The 21,746-nt window shown below is 37.8% G+C and overlaps 2 protein-coding genes across 13 annotated transcripts in view; one reads left to right on the top strand and one right to left on the bottom strand.

The window, feature by feature from the left end:
* The window catches only part of OXR1 (oxidation resistance 1), a 346,510-nt gene extending 336,939 nt beyond the window's left edge, over positions 1 to 9,571 (top strand). For all 12 annotated transcript variants that reach the window (XM_063171039.1, XM_063171034.1, XM_063171029.1 and 9 more), the window contains 4 exons: positions 1,830 to 1,982; positions 6,064 to 6,159; positions 6,737 to 6,810; positions 7,553 to 9,571. In XM_063171039.1, the coding sequence (XP_063027109.1) occupies positions 1,830 to 1,982; positions 6,064 to 6,159; positions 6,737 to 6,810; positions 7,553 to 7,688 (459 nt within the window). In that variant the 3' untranslated portion in view covers positions 7,689 to 9,571. The remainder of the gene's footprint in view (positions 1 to 1,829; positions 1,983 to 6,063; positions 6,160 to 6,736; positions 6,811 to 7,552) is intronic.
* A 3,099-nt stretch (positions 9,572 to 12,670) lies between these two features.
* ABRA (actin binding Rho activating protein) lies at positions 12,671 to 19,913 on the bottom strand. Its single transcript, XM_063171042.1, has 2 exons — positions 19,096 to 19,913; positions 12,671 to 14,805 (listed from the first exon to the last, which is right to left on the bottom strand). Exons 1-2 carry the CDS (start codon positions 19,845 to 19,847, stop codon positions 14,328 to 14,330), a joined length of 1,230 nt encoding a protein of 409 aa, XP_063027112.1. The 5' UTR covers positions 19,848 to 19,913; the 3' UTR covers positions 12,671 to 14,327.
* Between the last annotated feature and the right edge of the window lie 1,833 nt (positions 19,914 to 21,746).

Genomic DNA, 21,746 nt, shown 5'->3' with positions numbered 1-21,746 from the left:
TTCCAATGCTTGACAGCCCTTTCACTGAAGAACTTTTGCTCAATATCCAATCCTGGCTTCCAGTGGCTCAACTTGAGGATTTTTCTCCTGTCCTGTTTTGGGAGAAAAGACTGACTGTTACAACCTACTTCTCAGGTAGTTGTAGAGAGTGATGGAGGTCCCTCTGAGCCTCCTTTTCCTCAGGCTTAACAATTCCAGCTCCCTCAGTCCTCTCCAGACCCTTCACCAGCTTCACTGCCCTTCTTTGGACACACACCAGCATTTCAATGTTTTTCTTCTAGTGAGGGGCCCAGAACAGCGCACCGTACTCAAGGTGTGGCCTCACCAGTGCTCAGTTCAGGGGGGCAAGTCATGATTCCATTCTTGGCCTCCTGCTGTCTCATGCACAGCTGTCTGCCAAGCAGCACCTTTAGGTGCTTTTCCTCTTTCCAGCTGCTCTTCTCCCAGCCTGTAGTGCTGCAGGGACTTTTGCAGGACCTGGCACTTAGCCTTATTGAACCTCATTCTGTTGGCCGTGGCCCATCAGTCCAGCCTGTCCAGATCCATCTGCAGAGCCCATGTACCCTTCCAGCAGATTGACACTTTTGCCCAGCTTGCTGCAGTCTGCAAACACACTGAGGATGCCCTTCATCCCCTCATCCAGTTCATTAGTAAAGACATTAAACAGGACTGGCCCCAGTACTGAGCCCTGGGGAACACCACAAGTGACTGGCCACAAAGTGGATTGAATTCCATTAACTACCACTCTCAGGACCTGATCATCCAGCCAGTCTTTTACCCAGCAAACAGTGCAGTTGTCCAAGCCATGAGCAGCCAGTTTCTCCACGAGACTACTGTGGAAGTGCTGTCAAAGGGTTTACTGAAGTCCAGGTGGACAATATTCACAGCCTCATCCAGCAAGCAGGTCACCTTGTCATAGAGGAAAATCACATTTGCCAAGTCCTAAGTTCTTATGAACCCACCCTGGCTGGGCCTGATCCCCCAGTTTTCCTGAATGTGCTGTGTGATGGCACTCAAGGTGACCTTCCCAGGCCCTGAGGACAGACTGACAGGTCTGTACTGCCTGGGGTCCTTCCTACAGCCCATCTTGTAAATGGACACACGTTTGCTAACCAGGACATCCCCACTTATCCTGGAATACTGGTAATTGGTGGGAAGTGGCTCAGTGAGCATATCTGCCAGCTCTGTCTGTTTCCTGGGGTGGATCCCATCTGGCACCATAGACATCCATAGACATGTCTGTGTCTAAGTGTTGAAGCAGAGCACGATTGATAGCTAAAATACTGTTTTTTTTAAATCCTAACTTTGAATACGCCATGTATTCAGAGAGACTCTTGTCTGTCTTTGCCCTACTTCCATTCTTTCTTGAAAACGTCAGTGAAAACACAGCAGTTCTTGCTATCCAGTCCAAAGTGATTTCATTACAAATGTGTTAATTGAAGTTTTGGATTAAAAAGCAGAAGAACAGGGCAACAAGCAGCATTTACCCTTCAGCTTGTTACCTGCTGACTTGAATGATCTACTTACTCAATATTAAGATATTGGTGGGACATGTAATATGTTTTGCAAGAATAATTATATGGATAACAAATACATGTTCTTTAGTTGATAAATCATTCTTCTGCAGGTCACTAGTAGAGGTAGGAAAAGAAACCTGCTCGAGTGATCAAAAGTAGAAAATACACATGGGAAACTTCAGGTTTAGTTCTTAGCTTTTAAGGCCATGTAAAAATGGTTGAGCAGAATGTAATCTGCTTTCATTTACGCGTAATACATTCTTAAATATAAAACATATATTAAATAAAGGGTTGTCATTTTCTTGTTAATAGCTCACAAAGTCTCTTCCACCACGGACTATTGGCTATCCATGGACTCTTGTCTACAGTACTGCAAAGCATGGCATGAGCTTGAAGACCTTGTATCGGACAATGATGGGGTTAGACACACCTGTGCTGTTGGTTATCAAAGACAGTGATGGACAGGTAGGAAAATACTTGTGTGGCAGTAGGGGACCCAACAAGAAAAATATTTGAGAAGTATAAAGGAATAGCTTATGCTTCAATCCATCATGGGAGATAAAATTATGTCTATTAAGCAAGTTAAAATGTTGTGCATCAAGCAAATTTTCTCCTTAGAAATGTGTTTTACTCTTAAGCAGTCCTCTAACATACTACATGTTTAGGAAATGCTTTAATTATATAAGTTAGCTGTTGTAATGCAAGAGTCTGGTAATATCCAATTAATAAATTTAATTTTAATTTTTTTAATGCACTTAATGTATTAGAAATACACTCTCTAAAACTTTCTGATGCTGGAAGGTCTTGTTGGAATGCTGTTAGCTGTGGCCGGTGTTTTTGGGTATGTTCTGTGGCTGCAGCTAACATCTTTTAAGAGCTGTACTACCTTTGTTACATTATTAACTTGTTCTTTGAGTCTTTGTAGTTGTGCTCTGTTTTCTTTTGACTGGGTTATGAACTTCAGGAAGTGGCTCACATCTCACCATTTGAATAGCAAACATCCTCTCTTGAATAATCTCGTGACAAGCGAACACTGCAGGCAGTATGAAACTTCTTGATTCTTTTTCTGCAACTTCTGTGTTTGCTTGTGGAAGCATGTTACTGCTGTCATGAAAAATTGACAGAACCTCTATAAAATCTGTAGCATTCAGTTCACTTACGTCTCCCAGTTTGGTAACCACAGTTTTTATTCTCAGGAAGCATAGTTTCATTCAGGGGATATGAAAACAGTAAATGAAGGGTACCTTTTCTTATTCAAGTCACAACCTGATTTTTTCATTGTTTCCTACCCCAGGAGTCCCTTAAAAAGAAAAATCCCTTCTAACTCTCTGCTAGTAGTGGACTCTTTCCCAGAAGTTCTTTAAAAATATTTTCTTCATTTACCTTTTGATCTTGAAGACAAAAACAATTGAATAGACCTGAGATGTCTCAGCAGACTCATCAGTCTCATAAATATACTTTGATGACTTCTCTAATTCACTTATTATCTTCTCAGGATAAATTAGTAAGATATACCTCCTTCCTAGTACCTGATCTGTCCCAGAAAAAAATGTCCTTTTTTCTGGTGAGACTGTCTTGTCACCACTATGTAGTATTGTCTGTTGCTGAAGGAATTCATGTCACTTTCTGTGTATGAGCATCTTGGCTTGAATGTTCAGAAAGTGTCATGGTTGCCCTATCAAAACATGGAGTTCATAGTTCATTTTTTTTTGTTTGTGAAACAAACCTTGCTGAATTTCAGCTTACAGCGTTATACCTAGGAATATGTAGGAAAGCATGCCTTAGAATTCTGAATCAAGTAATCACTGAACTCCACATGAGAGTGGGGGAAATCCATGTCTGTGGTTCAGAAGAGTTTTACATGCTCGTTCAGCCCTTCACCAGTGTAGTGGGAATGGTGTTTTCAGTAGCTCTGTCTTGTGTTATTAATTTAAAATGTCTGCATTTGACAGCAGAAAATTAATTTGCACTATTTTTCTGTTCAAAACATATGGAAATTAAGCACAGAGCCTTTCTCCTCTTCATGCAAGGGTCTACAATCATGAAACATCAGACAATACTAACTAACTATGCTCTTTGATAATTTGTCTGGGTAATTAATTTTATTTGTGGAGCTATTGATTTTTTTGAAAGAGGTTAATTTATTTTTAATGTCTTGTATCTTCCTGGCAGATTGCTCTTTAAAACTGCTTTCCATGACTGAAAAAAACCTCTTAAGTACTTTATAGGAGAATGTGTCCAGCAGTAGTTCACTAGCAGTATGCTAAGATAAATACTGTATATGCCCTCCAAAAATGTGTTTTAAGAGACCAGATGGTTATTCATACCTTACACTCTGAGATCATTTGCCTGTTTTCTAAGATTCTAGTTCAGAGAAGATCCTAAATGCATTTCAGCCATTTTGAAAAATGACAGAATTATGCCCAGATAGAATCTTGACATTTTCTGAGCATACCTGCTCAGTCCTCATTTGTGTTAGTTGTTCTGCTCCCTTTGGATCTTCATTGTTTATGAAAGATGCTGGAATTGTCATATCCTTGGTTGAGGCACTTTTCTTTTAAACTAGAATGAATTTCTTTCCTGGGCTGCTTCCCCAGGTTCTCCAGATATGTTTCTTTGGTGTCCATGTTTATGAAGAATGCTTTTTTATTATGTTGATATAGGTTGAGTAAGGAGCAAATGTACCTTGTAATTCTTCATAATGTTCCATTAAAGGCTGCTAAGCCTCATGCTACTGAATTTTTTTATTCAAAAATCTTTTCTAATCTTGCTTTCTTTTTCAGATCAATTAATTATTTTATGTAAATGGCTGTTCAAAAAAAAAAAAAAACAAACAAACCCCAAACCCAAACAAAAAAAAACCAAACAAACAAAAAAACAAACAAAAAAAAAAAAACAGGCAAAACCACTGAACTTTTACAAACTTTATTTGTGTAAAAGTTGAGCAATGCCTAGTTGGAATTTGTAATCTAAAGCAACCTAAATTGCCTGCTCCAGTCAATTCTAGGAAGTTCTTTAATAAAGGTGTCCATGAAATCTATAGTTGCATTGTTACAATTGTTATGGATTGTCTGTCTACTGGTATGTGCTTCTGTTAGTGAACCCTGAGAGCCTTTAAAAAGAAATTGGTACCTGATTCCTGAGCATGAGTCACTAAATAAGTGGTGGTCTAGAAATGGGATTAATGCAGTTAACCACTTCAAGGACTGTCTAGTTTTATAAAAAATCATTCTTCAGATTGTATGCACTGCAGGTGAGACTGATTGAACCTAGGACATGGGAATTCTAGTTATCCACCCTAACAACTAGCCACAAAAATCAGATCTCATGGAAAAATCCTAGGGACATCCCTTCTCAAGAACTAGAGTAACTGTTGGGAAGCAAATTGCACTTTTTCTGTAAAATCCTTATTCTTTTATTGTTGCTTATAGCAAAGAGGTGGTCTTTCAAGGGTCAGCTTGATGTATATGGAACACAGAGAGATTGTCAAATCCTGATTCCTGAGGGGACTCAAAGCTCAACTGGACAAAACTGAGTCAACCTAATAGTTTCAAAATCAGTCCTTCGTTAAGTAGGGAGACTGTCTGAGATTCTTGATAGCTAAATGTATTCCATAATTAGAAATAAAGCTTCAGAGTCTCTTAAGTAAAATACGTAAGGTCTTCTACATGGTTAGAATGGACTAGTTTTGTGTTTTACTGGATACACAGATAACATCTTTTGAGAGGATCCAATATAAACACTAGTATAAGTGTTGTGTTAAATTTACACCTGTCTAGAGGCTGAACTGAGATAGTTTAAGTTTGACAAAGCTCTGTTTGATACTTTAGCTGAAGGTTAATTCCTCTCAAGGAATATCTGTTGTGAATGAAAACTTAGATTTACTTTTATCTTTTTTACTTACATTTATTTACTAGATGTGGTATCATCCCTAAGGATATTTATCTGAAGTAAGGTATGTCACAGGTACCTGAATGTAGCTTAGCTACCAGAACTGCAGTTATTCCAAAAATGACTAGAGCCCTTAAAAGAAGTTAGGATACAGAGACTCAAATAGTTTGAGAACTAAGCAATAATTTCAAGGGTTCCTATTGCTGGAAAATAGGCATGTAGATATTTAAATATGGATTATGTATTTCAGCAGCCCATTTTGTTGTATTTATTGATGAAACTAAATTTGAATTCAGTATGGATTTTTTTATGCTAAAAATGCTCTATATAAGTTCACTTATCTGCACACACTAAGTACAGTCTAAGGTCACAAAATGTTTGACAAAGAAAAGTTAACAGCCAGATTTCTGAAGTCTAGTCTGTTGACCCAGATGCTTGAAATAATAAAAAGGAAAAAGTGTCTCATCTATCCTGCTTTTTCAAGTTTACATGGCAAAGACCATCTCTCAGTGCATTCAGAACCATGGTGCAGTGAAATTCAGAGAGTGAAATTACATTATTTACAACCTGATTTATCAGCTACTATCATTAGAGGGTCTTGGATTCTGTGTTGTTTCTCTGAAGTTTTTCTTGCTCTGATGTATTTTTGCTACAGGTTTTTGGTGCACTAGCATCTGAACCATTTAAAGTGAGCGATGGCTTTTATGGCACTGGGGAGACCTTTATGTTCACTTTTTCTCCAGATTTTGAGGTAAGTAGTAATGAATTTTCATGCTTTCGCTCCCTTCCTCACCACCACCCCAAGTGCATGATCTTAAAATCCTTAAGGAATAAACCTAACTGTAAATCTGAAAAATAATACAAGATGGCCCAAAAAAAAATTCATCACACTAGTTTTTTGTGGAATCTTTTAAGTGCAGAGTGAATTGGTAGTGTTTGCATGCTGAGGAACACATTCAACTATTTAATTGTACTGGAGGTTTTTCTGCTGTTTAAAGTCTTCCAGGTGCATGTCTGAAAATTCATAAACTACATCCTTTTTAGGGGCATATCATCTAATCTAAGTATGTTTCGTTGGTATTTTTCATTGTGTAGGAGTTTTGATGCTCAAAAACGACCTGGTTTGGAATGATCTTATTTTAATTAGCATAAAATGTCAGAGAATTTTTGTCTGCAGATGTTTCCTGAATTTTGTGTGTCAACTTCATATAACTGACTTCTACCCATCCATAGTCTGTCTTTAATGATGGTTGGTTTCCCTTCTGCCAAAATGAAAAGTTCAGATATTTTTACTTGCTGGTCTGTTTTGGTTTTTTTTTTCCCCTTAGGTTTTTAAGTGGACGGGAGACAACATGTTCTTCATTAAAGGAGACATGGATTCTCTTGCTTTTGGTGGAGGAGGGTAAGTTGCAGTTAGAATCTGTTAAAGATTTGTCTAGACACCTTTGAAAAGAAAAATTGGAATTTACTTCAGTTTGGTAGCTTAGGACTCAACAGTTACCAGCCAGGAAACTTTAGTATGTGAGGTGTTTAGCTTCCAATGCTGACAAAACTTCAACAGGAGATTTGTCTTCCCCATAGTGTGGCATAAAGTTTCAGCCCTGCAAGGTTATGATGCCTTCCATGCTTGATTTGCATATGTGTCCTCCTGTATTCAGAATGGACACAAAATATGATTGTGGAAGGATGTAAATGGGAAAATTATGTGTAACTAGAAGAGGGCTGAATTGAAGCTGAGCCACCCCAAAACATGTCAGGGTCTCCAGAAATCATTGTCATGTCCTGGCTTTTTCCTGCCCATGAAGGTGCATGTGCTTCTAGAATGTTTTCCTTATTTGTTACTAGCATTCTCTTTAGATATGAAAGTGCTGTTATGTCATCTCTGTAATAAAAATGGAAGAGGCTGAAAACCTCTAGTTAGCTTATTTCAAAATATCTGCAAGAGGGATATTCCCAAATTAATAATAAATAGTAAAAAAAAATGAAATCCTTGTAGCATAAATTTATTAACAGCCATGATGTACTTGTGTTAAAAACTAATCCTTTAATTCCTTCTCATTTCTAAATTTTGAGTGCAAAATGCATTGATGGATTAAATGGTTATTCTCTCAGTCTTTTGCTTTAATACATTGTGTGTCTTGCAGAGGAGAGTTTGCTCTTTGGCTTGATGGTGATCTCTACCATGGAAGAAGTCATTCATGTAAAACATTTGGGAATCACACACTTTCTAAGCGAGAAGACTTCACTATTCAAGACATAGAAATATGGGCTTTTGAATAAGTATTTCACTATTTCTACAGGTTATTGTCCCAAACCTGACATGAATCAGTGCAGCTTAAAAATCCCTAGGAGCAATATAATGTATTTTACTTACCTGTTTTGATTTTTTTTTTCTAATTTTTCAGTGTGGCCATTAGTTATTATTTTTAAATAGCAGATGTTTTTTCATGCTCTTGCATCTGTAATATACTATCATACTTTTTCTAAGCTATAGACTCTTTTACAAAATATTGACCTTGTGGACTAAAAATTAACGTTAGTTACTTTGAGCCTTGTGGCCTGCAAAATTTTCTTATCCATATTACAGTTGCCTCCCAGGTTTCCCACACACACCTTTCCTGCAATCCTGCTAGGGGGCTGCTTCATTGAATATAGCTTATTATTTTTGTATTCAAATTATGTCTATGAATGAAGTTGCCCTCTGTGAACCTCTGAGAAAGCTGCGTGTGGGTATTTGGCAGCAGCACTGCAGAGATTGGTCCAGACCAATGATGGGTTATTCAAGTGGTGCCACAAATGGATGAGAAGCTGAGCATTCCTTCTAAATGCACCCCAGTACACATGTGGTGAAGTTAGAAGATATCCAAAGTCAACAGTGCCACTTGTCTTGTTTCTTGTTCATGTGTAGAAAAAAGTCAGTTAATATGTGTTTTAGCTGCATGCTGATTGTATTTAAAGAGTGTTTTGCACATGCTGTTAATGATCTGCAGGTTTGGGACAAATACTGACAATATTGAGCTAAGTGGCAAAGACTTACAGAATAGCAAGAGAATGTAAGAATACGATAGTTCCAAAAAACTAAAAGGCTAAAGCAAGCAAAACTCAGTGAACAATTTGTAGCTATAGTAGGGCATTAAAAGTACAGAAACAGATGCATCTTTCTTCAACATAAAGTGTCAGATATATACTGTTATACTGTTGTAGCCGTGTAGCACTTCAGCTCCAAGAATATAGCTTATTCCTGTCCAAAGAAAAAAAAATTGTGATGTTTTTGAGTGGGTCTATGTTGTAAATTTACAATTAGCACCAGCTCTGATTAAAATGACATCATGTATCATAGGTAGACAATATTGTAATTCAGTAGACTTGTGGAATATGCAAACTTACTGTCATGTGACCTCAAAAAATAAATGACAGGCTAGAATACAGTTCCAGTAGCTCTTGTTCACTTTTGTAGAAAACTTGATAAGCCATTGTGGCAATAACAGCTGAACAAAACTGTTTGTTTCAAAGCTTTTATTCTATGTTCTGCAAAAAAAAAAAACCAAAACAAAAAAGAACAAAAAAATTGCTGTTAAGTGTGACAGTGACTGACTTTGTGCTGAAATTTCAGCTATTTCAGACAAACATTGTATATTATCTTGTAAATTAATGTTTAAAGTAGTTTTGTTATTATAGAAAAGTGTTGATTGACGGGTTGCTTATAGCACTTTAAATTATTCTAGAAATGGAATAAAAGCCAAATGGGTTGGCTAGTAGATGTAGTTGTATATTTCAAAATATTTACATTTCTGGAAAGTTAAAAAAAAAAACTTATTTGAAGACAGCTTACTGCTATGGTAACGAGAAAGGGCAGATGTTTCATCCATAATATGCTAATGCTCAATATGAATAGAAAAACAGGGCTCTGTTTCCTGGCTCTATGTATATCTCTTTATCCTTCTTAGAACTTAGTACAATGTGTAGAGTAAATGTTTACAAAATAAGGAACTGTAAATAAATTGAAATGGCTTTTCTCCCCTTTGGTCTTCCACAGCAGTATTATTGTCTTTGTGGAGTTACAACTGATTATTACAACAACAAAAAAATCCTGTAATGGATTTCAAGTACTATAAGCTCACAGTGATGTATAGCAAATAAATCTAAATATATGTAAAAATAAACTTGAGTTGGAGTTTATTTAGAAGGTCAAGTTTACGTAGAAGCACAAATGCTGGGTTTTGCTGTTCATTTAACAACTGAATGTATAGGATGCATTTTCTCTTTTTTTTTGGCATTTCTGGGGCTTTTTAAGGCCCCATGGAAAGCAATGGGAATGAAATAAATTGTCTTCAACCATTTTGAAGAAGGAGAGGGAAAAAGAAAAGTCTCAGATCATCCTTGCTGATAAAACCGTTAATTCAACTGCATGGTCTCTATCCTAATCTCATATTGCAAATAAAGCATATTTTAGTTTTTTAGAGAGTGGTGTGAAGAATTTTATAAATAAGTATAATTTGAATAATTAAATGAAAGCACACAAAAGTCTTCAGTAGCTGAATGTTGCCAGGTATTGGAGCTGTCTTGGAAAAGCAAATAGGAAACAAAAAAGTAGAAATAAAGGATAATGTTTAGTTAGCAATACATGAGCAATCATGCTTATAAAATACTAAATTGGTTAAGAAATAGAAGAACATATGATTTAAAGCGTAAGTGACTGTAGCAATAATACTTGGCGAAGCAACTGACTGATTAAAGGATCTATAGAAAGTAGTGCATGTCTATTTAGGCAAGACCATGAATTTTATCAGAGGTATAGTTAATTTCTGTATGACACACATAGAAGCACATTCTTGATGTCCCTTCTGCCTTCAGTTCATTATCCTTTTTCTGCAGTAGAATTCCTTTCCATCTTTCTTGGAAAGGTTTGCTTCTGTGATTGTAAAGCATTGAAAGTTTGACATTCCCTGAAGGCTTATGAGACCCATTATCTGGAGCTGACTGCCAGAAGAGCGTGTCTCAGCATCCAATACTTAGATGGATTCATTGAGTAACTTGATTTTTTATTTGGGTACCTGGGATCCAAACATGGAATTTTTTAATTAACACCTTTTGGCTCTAAATCCTATCTCTGTTAGTTACTGTTTTTGTGTAATCTGCAGAAAGGTCATAATGTATGGCTTAGGGCTTGTGCTTGCATCTTCCTGCTCACCTGTTTATATTGCATTAGAGTTAATTTTTTGTATGGGAATTAGAATGTATGCATAAAATTTGCTCTTGGAAGATGAGTAAGAACATTGACTATTCCTTCGACTTCAAATAAAAAAATAATCTTGTATTCTTCATTCAGTATTTGCATCTTAAATCACACTGATATGTTCTCCCTTCATAAAACAGCAACTGTCATCAGGGTATTTTGCTGTTGTCATTGCCATTTGGAGCTCAATTAAGGGAACAAAACTCCTCTTTCTCCTCTTAAAGAGTATGTTCTATTGCAGTGGTAGAGAGCTACACTGTGCTTCTGTAGCAGAGAGAGGAGTTGTCCAGCTGAGGGAATGGTGTGCACTTAGTAGTGTGTGCCAGCCAGTCCTGCTGGCTGTCTCTGCAGAAGTGCCTGCTCTGCTTTCTGCTGTCCTGCTTACCTTACCAGCTGTGTAATCCTAGTTCGTTTTCTCCTGTGGTAATTGCACTGCTAATGACACGTGCTGTTAAATGCTAAACTCCTCCATGCCCTGAGGTGTCAGCAGTGGCTTTAGTTGAGATGTTGGGGCAGTGCAATGCGTACATAGCAGCTGAAATGGCTGTGGGAGGAGGGCCTGCCGGTATCCGTTCTGTGATGAGTGATGATTGACCATATCACCATGAACAGTAGGCTCTTCACTACAGCTCATTTTATTTCAATAGCCTTCCCCTGCTTTAAAAATGAGCTGTATTACTGAACCTTGCTTGTACAGAAATGTTTGTAAAGAAGGAGTTATTGCTGTGGAGGAGGGAGCTGATTTCTGCTGGGTGGGGTACACGTCCAATGAACCTTCCACTCACTTCAAGCCACTGTGGTAAGACTTGGAAAAATACAAAGGTGTAAAAGTCAAATTTATTTCTTCTGATACAAGTTTCATGCTGTCACTTAAACTTTGTATTAGAATATGAAAAATGTATCTAAGTTGCTACAGAAGAAGATAGAATTTTGTCACTACCAAGGATGTGCAAAACCAACACTAGCTTCAGACAGGAGAGTTCAGAACCTCTGTTTCAAGTAAAACATTGTGGGAGTGAATACAGTATTTAAGAAAGAAAGTGCAACTACAAGCTATCATGAGAGTAGCTGAGAGTTGCTCATTGTCTCAAAGGTTAAAGGTTTTATTTTCAAAGCAGGTCATAACTAGGGAAGCAGGACTTAAATAAATATTTACAGAGACTGCTTTAATCAAGCAGGTTTTGACCTGCTTAATATGTAAAATTTAAATATTAAATATTTCAATATTTAAAATATTTTAAAATTAAAATATTTTAAAATTAAAATATTTAATTTTGGCAGAGGTTGTGCTAGTTTCACAAGAATGTAACACAGTATAGTAGGAGAGTTAGGGTGGGTAATTCAGGGAGTACTTTTGCTTTTGTTTTTTGGTGAGGTCAGATTTATTATCTTCCACACCATGGATAAATTTGTCACATAACTTAATGTAAAAAATGCTCTAAAGCATATAACCTACATGAAATGCTTCCAAGCACCATTACTTATATCAACATTTAATATTTCTTTTTGACAAAAATGGTAAATTATTTCAGAAATTTTGCATGATACTGCCTACAAAAAGATAAATAGTGGAGGGTACTATGAGAAAAAATACTAGTTATGTCCTGTGATTTTCTCATCTGATTGGAAATAAAATAGTTTGAGGGGAAGAATAAGATAAAGTTATGGGTTTGGTTTATTTTGTGTAGATTTTAATGCTGGGATGACTGAATAGGAGGCTTAAATTACCTGCAGTGAGCTACCAATCGATGAGCTTAATTCACTTAACACTTACATGCCTTTAGTGTGTATTTTTTGTGCAGGTGTTTTGTATAAGGTCTGTTGCCATGTACTCTGAAATCTTTTTCTGGTGCTTTGGACAGAGAAACCTTCTGAGGAAATATTTTAACAGCCTATGAAAAGGAGAATATATGTATGCTTATATTTTGAAGCAACTTAGTGATATTTTACTTCATTGAATGTGCACATGTATTTGTTTCCTAGTGTGTGGGAGAATAACCCAAGAAATAATTAAGGAGTTCATGTATTCCTTTGACAACAAAATTTTATCAAGACAATTTAGACAGCTATAAAAGGTATTTATATAAAGATGTAAAGAATAAGGCAAGAATATGCAGGTAAAAATTATTATATGTAAGTATTACACTAAGACATCAGTTTTGTAGGTCAGCTTGAGTAGTCTAAGAGATCTCAGGAAAACATTAAATAATCTCCAATGATTCCATCTTACAATTTTTTCTTCTGTAGAGTCATATAATATAACTATGCCTAAGTATTAATGATTTGCATAGATTTAGAAGAGATGTAGTAGTCAGTTCTTGTATCATTAAGTTATAAAATATTTGATTTATTTATATAACAAAGCTTCAAACTGGAGTACCTGTACTCATAATAAGACAGCAATATTTATTTTATCAGAGACAAGATATTAGTACTCCTATACTTCTCTAAGAAGATATTTGTTTTTTCAGTTTGAAAGAATATTAAGGGGGAAAAAACCACTTCTTTTTCATTACTTGCCCAGGCATCTGCTCTGAAACAAATGCTTTTCCTGTGAAGTACACACATTTTACCAGGATAGCTATTTTTACAATGGTAGAGAAACTGATCTCTCTAATCAAGCAAGTAGCAGAGACCTTACAGAGATCTCAGATTTATGAATAATACCATTTTAAGTCCTAAAACTATTAGTTCATTAGCACCTAGTCCTCTCTAGCATCACCTGGACTGAAATACATTATTTTAGTGACATTGGAATGGCAAATACTGTAAAAGTATGTCAGTATTTCTGTGTAATGTGGAACAACATTTTCCTCAAAGTTATGAATGCTGTTTCTCTTTTTTCGCAGAGGTACATTTCAATGGAAGATGATGATGTTAGTCACTTTTTTGCTGTATACAAAAGTACAAGTACTTGGCTAGTTTTTATATGTTACGCATTATTTTTTTCTGTATTTATAAGAACAGTATCAGCATAGATAATCAGATAAGACATTGCACAACATTATATAGGAGGTATTTTTTAGGTAGCTATCTAATCAAAACATTTTTATTCATTACATTCCAAACTCCATAAGTTTACATATGAAATAATCTAAAAAATTAGTTATATAAATACAATAAATATATAAAACCCCATTTATAAAAAGGTTTTTTTATGTGACATGTAAGAGAAAGCTGTGTCAACAGTTGTATCACCAAGAGAATATTGCAGTGATAGTTACATATTGTGCTTGAAAAGAAAAAAAATGTATGTTTGATTCTGTATTAAAATAAGGTAATTTTACTGGTATTTAAATCAATTAATTAGAAAGTGCATGCATTTTTCAGATCAAAACCTTTGTCTGAGTTTATTTTCTTATTCAGCTTCTGATCTGTTATGTTTCATATTCCTGTAGCTATTTATATTGCTATGGACTTTTATCATCAGCTGCTTATATTCCATATAGCTTTTTCTCCTTATTTTTTATGTAGTAATTAACTTGTCCTGAAAGCACTTCTGGTACAAAATGAAGTCCATTTGGGTGTTTGGGTTTTCATGCACTAGTTATAAAATACATATTACAAAAAATACACTTTTCTATGTGGTGAACAAGGGAACCTTATGTTCAAAATGTGCAAATGCTAATGGCAAGGGAGAAGAGGAGAAAAGTTTTCCAAAGTTGTTCTGATTATAGCCTAACTTATTTTAATAAAGTAATGATGACATTATCATCTCTTCCTTGCCATAACATTTCTCCTTCAAAGTCCACCAGCCCATGTTTCCTGGCTCTCATGAGAATCCCAACAACCTTATCTGAAATACGAACGTATCTGTCGAAGAGTTCCCCAAAAGTGACTTGGATCTTGCCGTCGGGCCGCGGCTTGGCCATGGACTCAATGATGAAGCACAAGTCCCTGATCTCCCGGTGGATGTGCGCCTCAGCTCGCTTGGCTCTCTCGGCAGTTTTGGTGCCTTCCTTTGGGCGGCCGTACCCTTCATCCCCTTTGTGCAGGCGCGTGGACATGGCCAGCTCGTGGTCAAACTCCTCGCTGAAGGGGTTCAGCTTCTGCGTTATGATGTGCTGGTCGGCCCATTCCTGCCACCTGTCCTTGAGGCTGTGCACAGCGCTGCACTTCCTGCGCGCCTTGCTCCGCGCCTCCTCGCTCAGCCGGCTGGCGCTGAAAGACACAGAAACACACCTGAGCTTTGCATCTCCTCCTTTCCTGAGACACTTCTGCTGTTCATTGAAATCTGCTGTAACTGGCTTCTGTGGGTTAGGGGTGAGCTGGAATCCACCAGGTGGCAGGAGTTCACCACTTCTAAATTAGTTCTCTAGGGGCTGTTTGTCCGCATTCAGTTTGCATACAAAGGCAAGTTCCATGACTACAGCTTTATCCTGTCTACACTACCACCTTCCAGCCCTGCTCTGAGCGTGTTTTCACAAACTTTGTACCAGAATGACTTAATTCTGTAAGGGAACAAAACAGTATGTTGCTGATCACCTGCACTTTCTGTACCTTTGGTCAGTCACGCAGTTCCCCATTCCTGCTTGCTTAGCCAAGCCTGAAGTGTGCCTGCCCTGAGGTTAGAGATTGCTGTAGGTGTATGACCTGGCTGAAGGTGATTGCTGATTGCTGTAGGTGTATGAAAACCTGGCTGAAAACTAGAGGGTAGTGCCTAGAAAAATGTCCTCTGTAATAAATATCAATTATTACAGCAACAACAAATACCTAATTGAGTGTCATAGCTCTGTCTGTGCTTCTGTATTTGGAACATGATTCTGAACAAATGTTGAAATCCAAAATTCACATTCCCACGGGTAGGGTAGAATCCTGAAAGTGTTAAGGACAAAGGATAAGGAAAGACCTTGAGAGATTTTATTTTTTAATATGTGTAATAGTTCTGGATTATTCCAGACAGACATTCTATCCTCTTGTGGCCAATCTCACATGTTGTGGGGGAGCTATACATAGTCTGAGCCACTCATTGTGCTGTCCACGTCCTGTCAGTGTATATGTACTGAACTCAGTTGGGACTGTGCTGCGCCGTGACTGTGCCAAAGTAATTTGTTTTCTAATATTTTTACTCCCCAAAAGGCTGCTATGCAACCTTCCCAGTAATGTCAGCTGAATATTAACACTAGAAAATCAAAATGCACTTAGCAAACAACACACAGGGCTGCAAAGTTGCAGAAAATTCTGTCCCCCTGCTGTTTGGACATTCCTTTGTTTTCTACTAAGCTGGTTGAAATAGAGAATAAGAGTCATAGAGGTGTCCCTAGCTCAGATCAGTGCACCAGATCAGGCCAGTACTGGGCAGGGCTATGCTAGGGTAAGAGTTGCAAACACTAAGTGCCAGGGATAGGAAAATAACTAGGAGAGCTGCACTACCTTATTAGCTGTGGAGTTGCCCTAAGATTCACTTAGCTGTATTGAGGAACTGTGTTTAAAATGCTCCAAAATACTCTTCCCTATCAATTTGGTGAAAAACCATCAGAAGAATTGAGCATACTGTTGCCAAGTGCCCCTTTCTTGTGTGGTGTGACTACAGAGCATCCTGAGAGTAGGCAGCATGTCTGTACCTGTAATTTTGTGTAAATGGCTAACAGGTAGATGTTGGCAGGAAAGCATTAAAATATACTAGTAGGGTAAATCTAGGCAATTTGGTTCCCAACAATAAACCAAATGCTGCTCTATATAAGCTATTGTCATACAGAGAAAGGGAGAGCTGTGATCCTTTGTCCCTTCACCTGAATTGTGCCTTCATTGTCAGAGGAACTCTGGGCACAGGATTTGGCTATGCAAAGGAATTTGTCTCCTGAAGCCTATGGCTATCTCAAAAGTCACAGAAACCCTGTACCAGCATAGTCTGAACTCCAGCTGAAGCTCGGATTGCTCCACTAGCTCTCCATGTGGAAGCTATCAGTTAAGGCTGGGGGAAAAAAATCCTAAGAGAATCAAAATTACCTTGAAGAAGTGATGTCCTCAGTCTCAGTGGAGTTTATGAGTAGATATCATTATGGAGGGCTTATTCCTCAGCCACAGCCAGCTGCTGCCCCTTCTCTCCAGGGACCATGAGCACTGACAAAGTCCTAGAGCTTCGGTTCCCCAGGTTGAGAGGAGAGGGGGACTGAGACAGCAGGAGGTTGTGCAGTCTTTGCTACTTACTTTAATTTAGTGGTCTAGAATGTAATCCCTCCTTTTTCCACTGAAACTAATTTTCCTTTCTAGCAGATTATTATTGCCTTCCTCATCCAAATCCTCTTCTCAGTGGTTCAGAAAACCATCTTATCTATCCTTTTGCTTTTATTGTGCCTCACATGGGCTTGAAAAAAACCTTACTTTTTTAATGCAGCTTGTAATTTAACCATTTCTAGTTGCTGAAGTGCTATTTTTGCCATTGTTTAGCTTAATGATAGGTTTAAAACCTGAACTGTGTACACATAGAGGCATTTTCTCATGTTTCTACTTCTCCTACACAAAGGATTGTGCACCAAAGTGAAGGTTTTGAACTTCTACCCACTCTAAGAAGTGCTTTACATCCAGCAATCAACTAAGTTAACCTGTTTACCAGGATGACATCCTAAATGCATTTAGGATTTAGGACCTGACCTTTTAGGCAAATTAGGTCCATGTAGCATATTTGCCCTGTTTCGGTCTGTAGGAGAAAGGTATGAATCCCGCTTTTTAATGTTTTGAGTTTTATATCCCTTCTGTTGCATCCTTTTTGCTTCTAATCATGAACAGAAGAGTTCAGAAGAGTCTCTTATGCCAGTCAACAAGCTGTCTACTAAGGAAGCAACCTTATTCCAGTAAGCAGTGTAGCTGGAAATAATGAAGATGCTGATGTGAGGAAAACAAAACACTTGTACAGATGCTTTTTTCCTGGAATGTGGAGAGGAAAATAGGCGATATGCTTTAGCAACTGTGTACTTATGGCCTTTTTGAAGAAGATTAAACCACATTGAAAGGTTCATAAATGTAGCAGGCTGAAATATTATGTTCTGAGGCTGTAAAATAAATTTTAAAAAATGAATATTTAAAAAAGTTCAGTCCTGATAGCAGCACTGTAAGTGCAGAAAATTAGTTCTGTGTTCAATTTCAGTGGAAGAAAGAGCTGTAAGTAACATAGAGGGTGTTACTTCAATAATTTAGATCACAGTAAATATGGCATATCAATCTTTTTTCATGGCAGTAACACTAAAATTATGCATATGAGGAAAATATAAGAAAAGTTTAACAGAAGCTAGATAGTTGGTCTACAAGACAGTTGATTTAATGGAAGCTAGATAGTTGGTTTCTACTATAGCATTTGAAACTGAAAAATTTTGTTTTAATTGAAGTTGTTTACAGATAAGTGCTGCAAATGTATCTTTTTTCCACTGTATATTTGGAATCTTTGTTTTGAGGTCATAACTTCTGTGAAAGGATGGTGAACACAGTCCTTGCCAAAAGCAGGTACCAAAAACTTTCAAGCCCTAGGTTTCTGGGGAGCTTTTTTCACTTGGGCTGTTAACCATTTTCTTCTTACAGGAGCTGACTGCTCAGCTGTACAGCAAAGCATCATTCTAATTCCATTTGAATAGTTAAAATAGCTCTGGGAGTGTGTGTTCAGATAGCTGTGCTTAAAGGTACTGCATGGTTGAAATCCATAAGTGTGTTAGCCACAGTCTAATGGTCATGATAATGCTCATCAGTAGTGAGGTGTAAAACCAAAATAGTGACCATGATACAGCCTGCCTGCCTGTCTGCACAGGGATCACAAAGACTGTTATGGCATTTTCATCAGTTTTTCATCATCAGTGCTGATCCAGTTTTTAATTTCTGAAAATGTGATTGGGATATGGTATGAACTTGTGGTCCAAGATACTGTGGGATTTTCCTTTCTTTGAATTGAGGGATTCCAAATTCATGGAATTCCAACTTTTGGTAAGAAGTATATGAAAGTAATTCCTGCTATATTAATTTGGGACATTCACTTCAAATTGCTCCTGAGAGTATTTACAATTAATACTAAGCAAAATAATGAATGAGAATTTGGAAATATTACTTGTCAAATATATTGATTTAGACAACGTTTTCTGAGATGAATGAATAGCTAGAGGCTCTTGATGAGGTAAAAGTTCTGAAACATGGACTGAAGTATTAAAAAATAAGTAGGTAATTTGATGAACTAGTAAATCCAGTGTGAAAATTAAATATAATTAACATGTCCCAAATATAACTTCCTAACTTTTTTCCTAATCTTGTATTAGGTACATAGTCCGATGTTGTTGAGTAACTACTTAAGCACTTAAGCACAGGAGTGATAAGCGAAAGGTCTCCTGAATTTTGATTAATTTCTTCTAAATCAAGAATAATAGTTTATCTTTGACCACTTCCTACTATCCTCCCACCCCCACCATTTTCCTCATGGAAAGCTGTGCCCTTCTGCCATTTGTGTTGATGTAATGAAGATGCTTTACTTACAGAGATGGGACAGGGCGTTTAATCCTCACAGCTGTCACCTCCTGGTCACTGTCCTCCTGCTCCAGCTTGTCCTCTGCTTCCCCATAGCCACTGTCCTGGGCATCCAGGCTGTCATCACGGCACTTCAGCAGCAGCTCTCTCTTGGCCCCATCTTTGTTCTCGTCTTCCATCTTCTCCCAGCCCTTGGTCATCTCTGATACTACATTTGAACACTTCCTCCTTATGGTTGAAGGTAATTTGTTGCTAAGAATTTTGTCAATAGCATTTGATTCTTCTTTGAGTTTGGTCATCTCGGAGCTGCTGTTGTTGTTTTCGTATCTTTCACTGAGGAGGCTGACATCACCTCCTCGTTCATAGGCTTTGCTGACAACTGTTTTGGTCACCTCTTTGCTTTTAATGCTGAATGTTTTGAGATCTTCGTCTGATTCCCTTGATTTTTTTTCAGCATCTCTTATTGTCACTGAATCCTTTGCTAAGGATTTTTCATCACCTTTTTCTTGGTCCCTCTTGACAGATGGAATTTGCCATTTTTCAAAGGAACTTTCTTGTACAGGCTGAGCTGATGAGCTTTCTGCAGTGGGGACCCATCCAGAGGGCTCTTGCTCTTGCTTTCCATGGTGGTCAGATGCCCACTGCTGCCAGCCTCGAGCCAAGCTGAAGACCTGGCTGGCCATCCGGATCTTGTGGACAGCCCTTCTCACAGGAGCTGCGCTCGGCTTTTCTTCGGGAGCCATGCTGCTGTCTGCTGCCATCCTGGCTTCTCCCCTCCTTCTGCTCAGCACCTTCTGAATGGGCTTCCTGGAGGGAATAATGCCCTCTGAAGAGGGCCACACAGATTTAAATAGAAGCAGGAGCAGTTGATGCCTATGGAAAATATGTGACATGCTTCTCACAAAGATAGAGTATCCTCACTGTTGCAGAAGTCTTTTTTTAAAACACAGGGTTACATTTCATCACAGCAGATGAATGATGCATGATGTAAACAGTGTGACACAGACCTGTTCTGGAAATAGTGGGAAAGTAACAGGTCCTTTAGTCCCCCTTCTGTGGGACTGCTGAATTTCAAGTTTGTTGGCAAGGGTCTTGTTCTTTTGGAAATGCAGCCCTTGGGTTAAGAGAGCCTGATGAGAGTGACTGAAAATGCTAAATGTGAAGGGCTGTCAGTGGCTAGGAACTTTGGCCAGGGTGGAGACTTCTCAACATCACAAGAAAATAGTGGCCCTTGTCATGGAGTGTGAAGCAAGTCATGACTAAGGAATTTTTAGAGGTATTTCCTAAAAAGATACTGGGTTTTTTCTTATTGCTCATGTGTCCAAGGAAATCAAGGTTTGTTAATTTTTTAAAAGGTATTTATGTGTTCTCTTCCCAGTCATTATTTATTAATGTCTCTCTCTTTAGAACGTAGCTCCAGGGGGGCCTGGGAACACTATCGTGTCTGGTGTCAGCACCAAGGAAGAGGGAATCACTGTGTCTGGGGATCAGCCTAATAAGTCTGACTTGATCAGATGGATGAATGATCTCCAAGTTTTAGGGTTTTGAGAAAATAAAATATAGCCTGTTTAATTTCTCACTACTTTTTCAATAGAGTTATATAAAATATAATTATGTTTACTGTGTACAATGTAGAAAAAATCAGTTTTTCTAGAAAACCTTATGATTTGTTCATTCCAGAGGACTTCCTAGAATGAGTTCATATTCGAACTTGTAAAATTGTTTAGTGAATTGATACATCCATTGTTGCATGGTAACAAACATTTTTCTGGAATACAGTCTTATGAGATTTTATTTCTTAGTATAATGTTTCCTAAATAGGAGCGGAAAATGTCATTGCTTTTTCAATCCGTCATACCTTGCAGATTAGAGATGACCTGTGGCACTTGCCATGTGGTACTCTGAGGCACTCAGAACTTCAAGGGATTCTGTTGGCTTTGTTGGTGTTACATCAGCGATAAATATGGACTCATACTCTGCTTTTTTTTAATCTTCTCTCTGTTAAAGGCTGGGCTGTTTGAAGTAGGTCAGATCACATTTAGCTCTTGATTAATGCTATAAGACTACATCATAACTTTGACTTCCATGCAGAATTCCTCATTAATCTATGGAGTAATTTCCTCTTCAAAACTGATGACATAATGTAAGTTAATGTTGCGGTTAGATATTTACTCATACTTTTATTTTAGAAAAAAATGTGTCACCTCTGTGTACTGTACAGTCTCAGCTATTGCCCACTGCGTCACAGCTGTGAGATGACATTGTGAGATGTACCCATACAATTTTATTAAGGAACATTTGTCACCAGACATTTATTTTGGGGTAATTTTAAGGCTAGTCAGGAGTGGGACCTTCTGGTGGTTGGAATTTACACATATCCATGCAGGCACATGGGGAAGTGTATGCTCCCTAAAATACAAGGAAGAGGCAAGCAAAAGAAAATAATTCACTTGCAGAATAGGAGTATTACACCAGTTCATTGTGTCAATCTGTGTGGTTTCTGGAGTGTAAGGGTGGCTGAGGCTTCAAGAATGAGCTGAAAGCTAAATACAGATAAAGGGTCAGGTCAAGGAAGGAGTGCAGTGAAACAAGGAACGGTGGAAGGCCAACCCTGGAGCACAAGGCAATCGAGATCCCTGTTAAAAGGCAGGGTCAGCTCC

This window comes from Melospiza melodia, chromosome 1 (assembly GCF_035770615.1).
Source record: "Melospiza melodia melodia isolate bMelMel2 chromosome 1, bMelMel2.pri, whole genome shotgun sequence".
Taxonomy (NCBI): Eukaryota; Metazoa; Chordata; class Aves; order Passeriformes; family Passerellidae; genus Melospiza; species Melospiza melodia.
This window is presented reverse-complemented; position numbering and strand designations above follow the sequence as displayed.

Bases quoted from the DNA above. Each gene is read 5' to 3' on its own strand.
- ABRA (XM_063171042.1), bottom strand. From the start codon at position 19,847: ATGGCAGCAGACAGCAGCATGGCTCCCGAAGAAAAGCCGAGCGCAGCT. The intron at 14,806-19,095 runs GTAAGTAAAGCA...TGTGTCTTTCAG, and splicing joins AAACGCCCTGTCCCATCTCT to CGCCAGCCGGCTGAGCGAGG.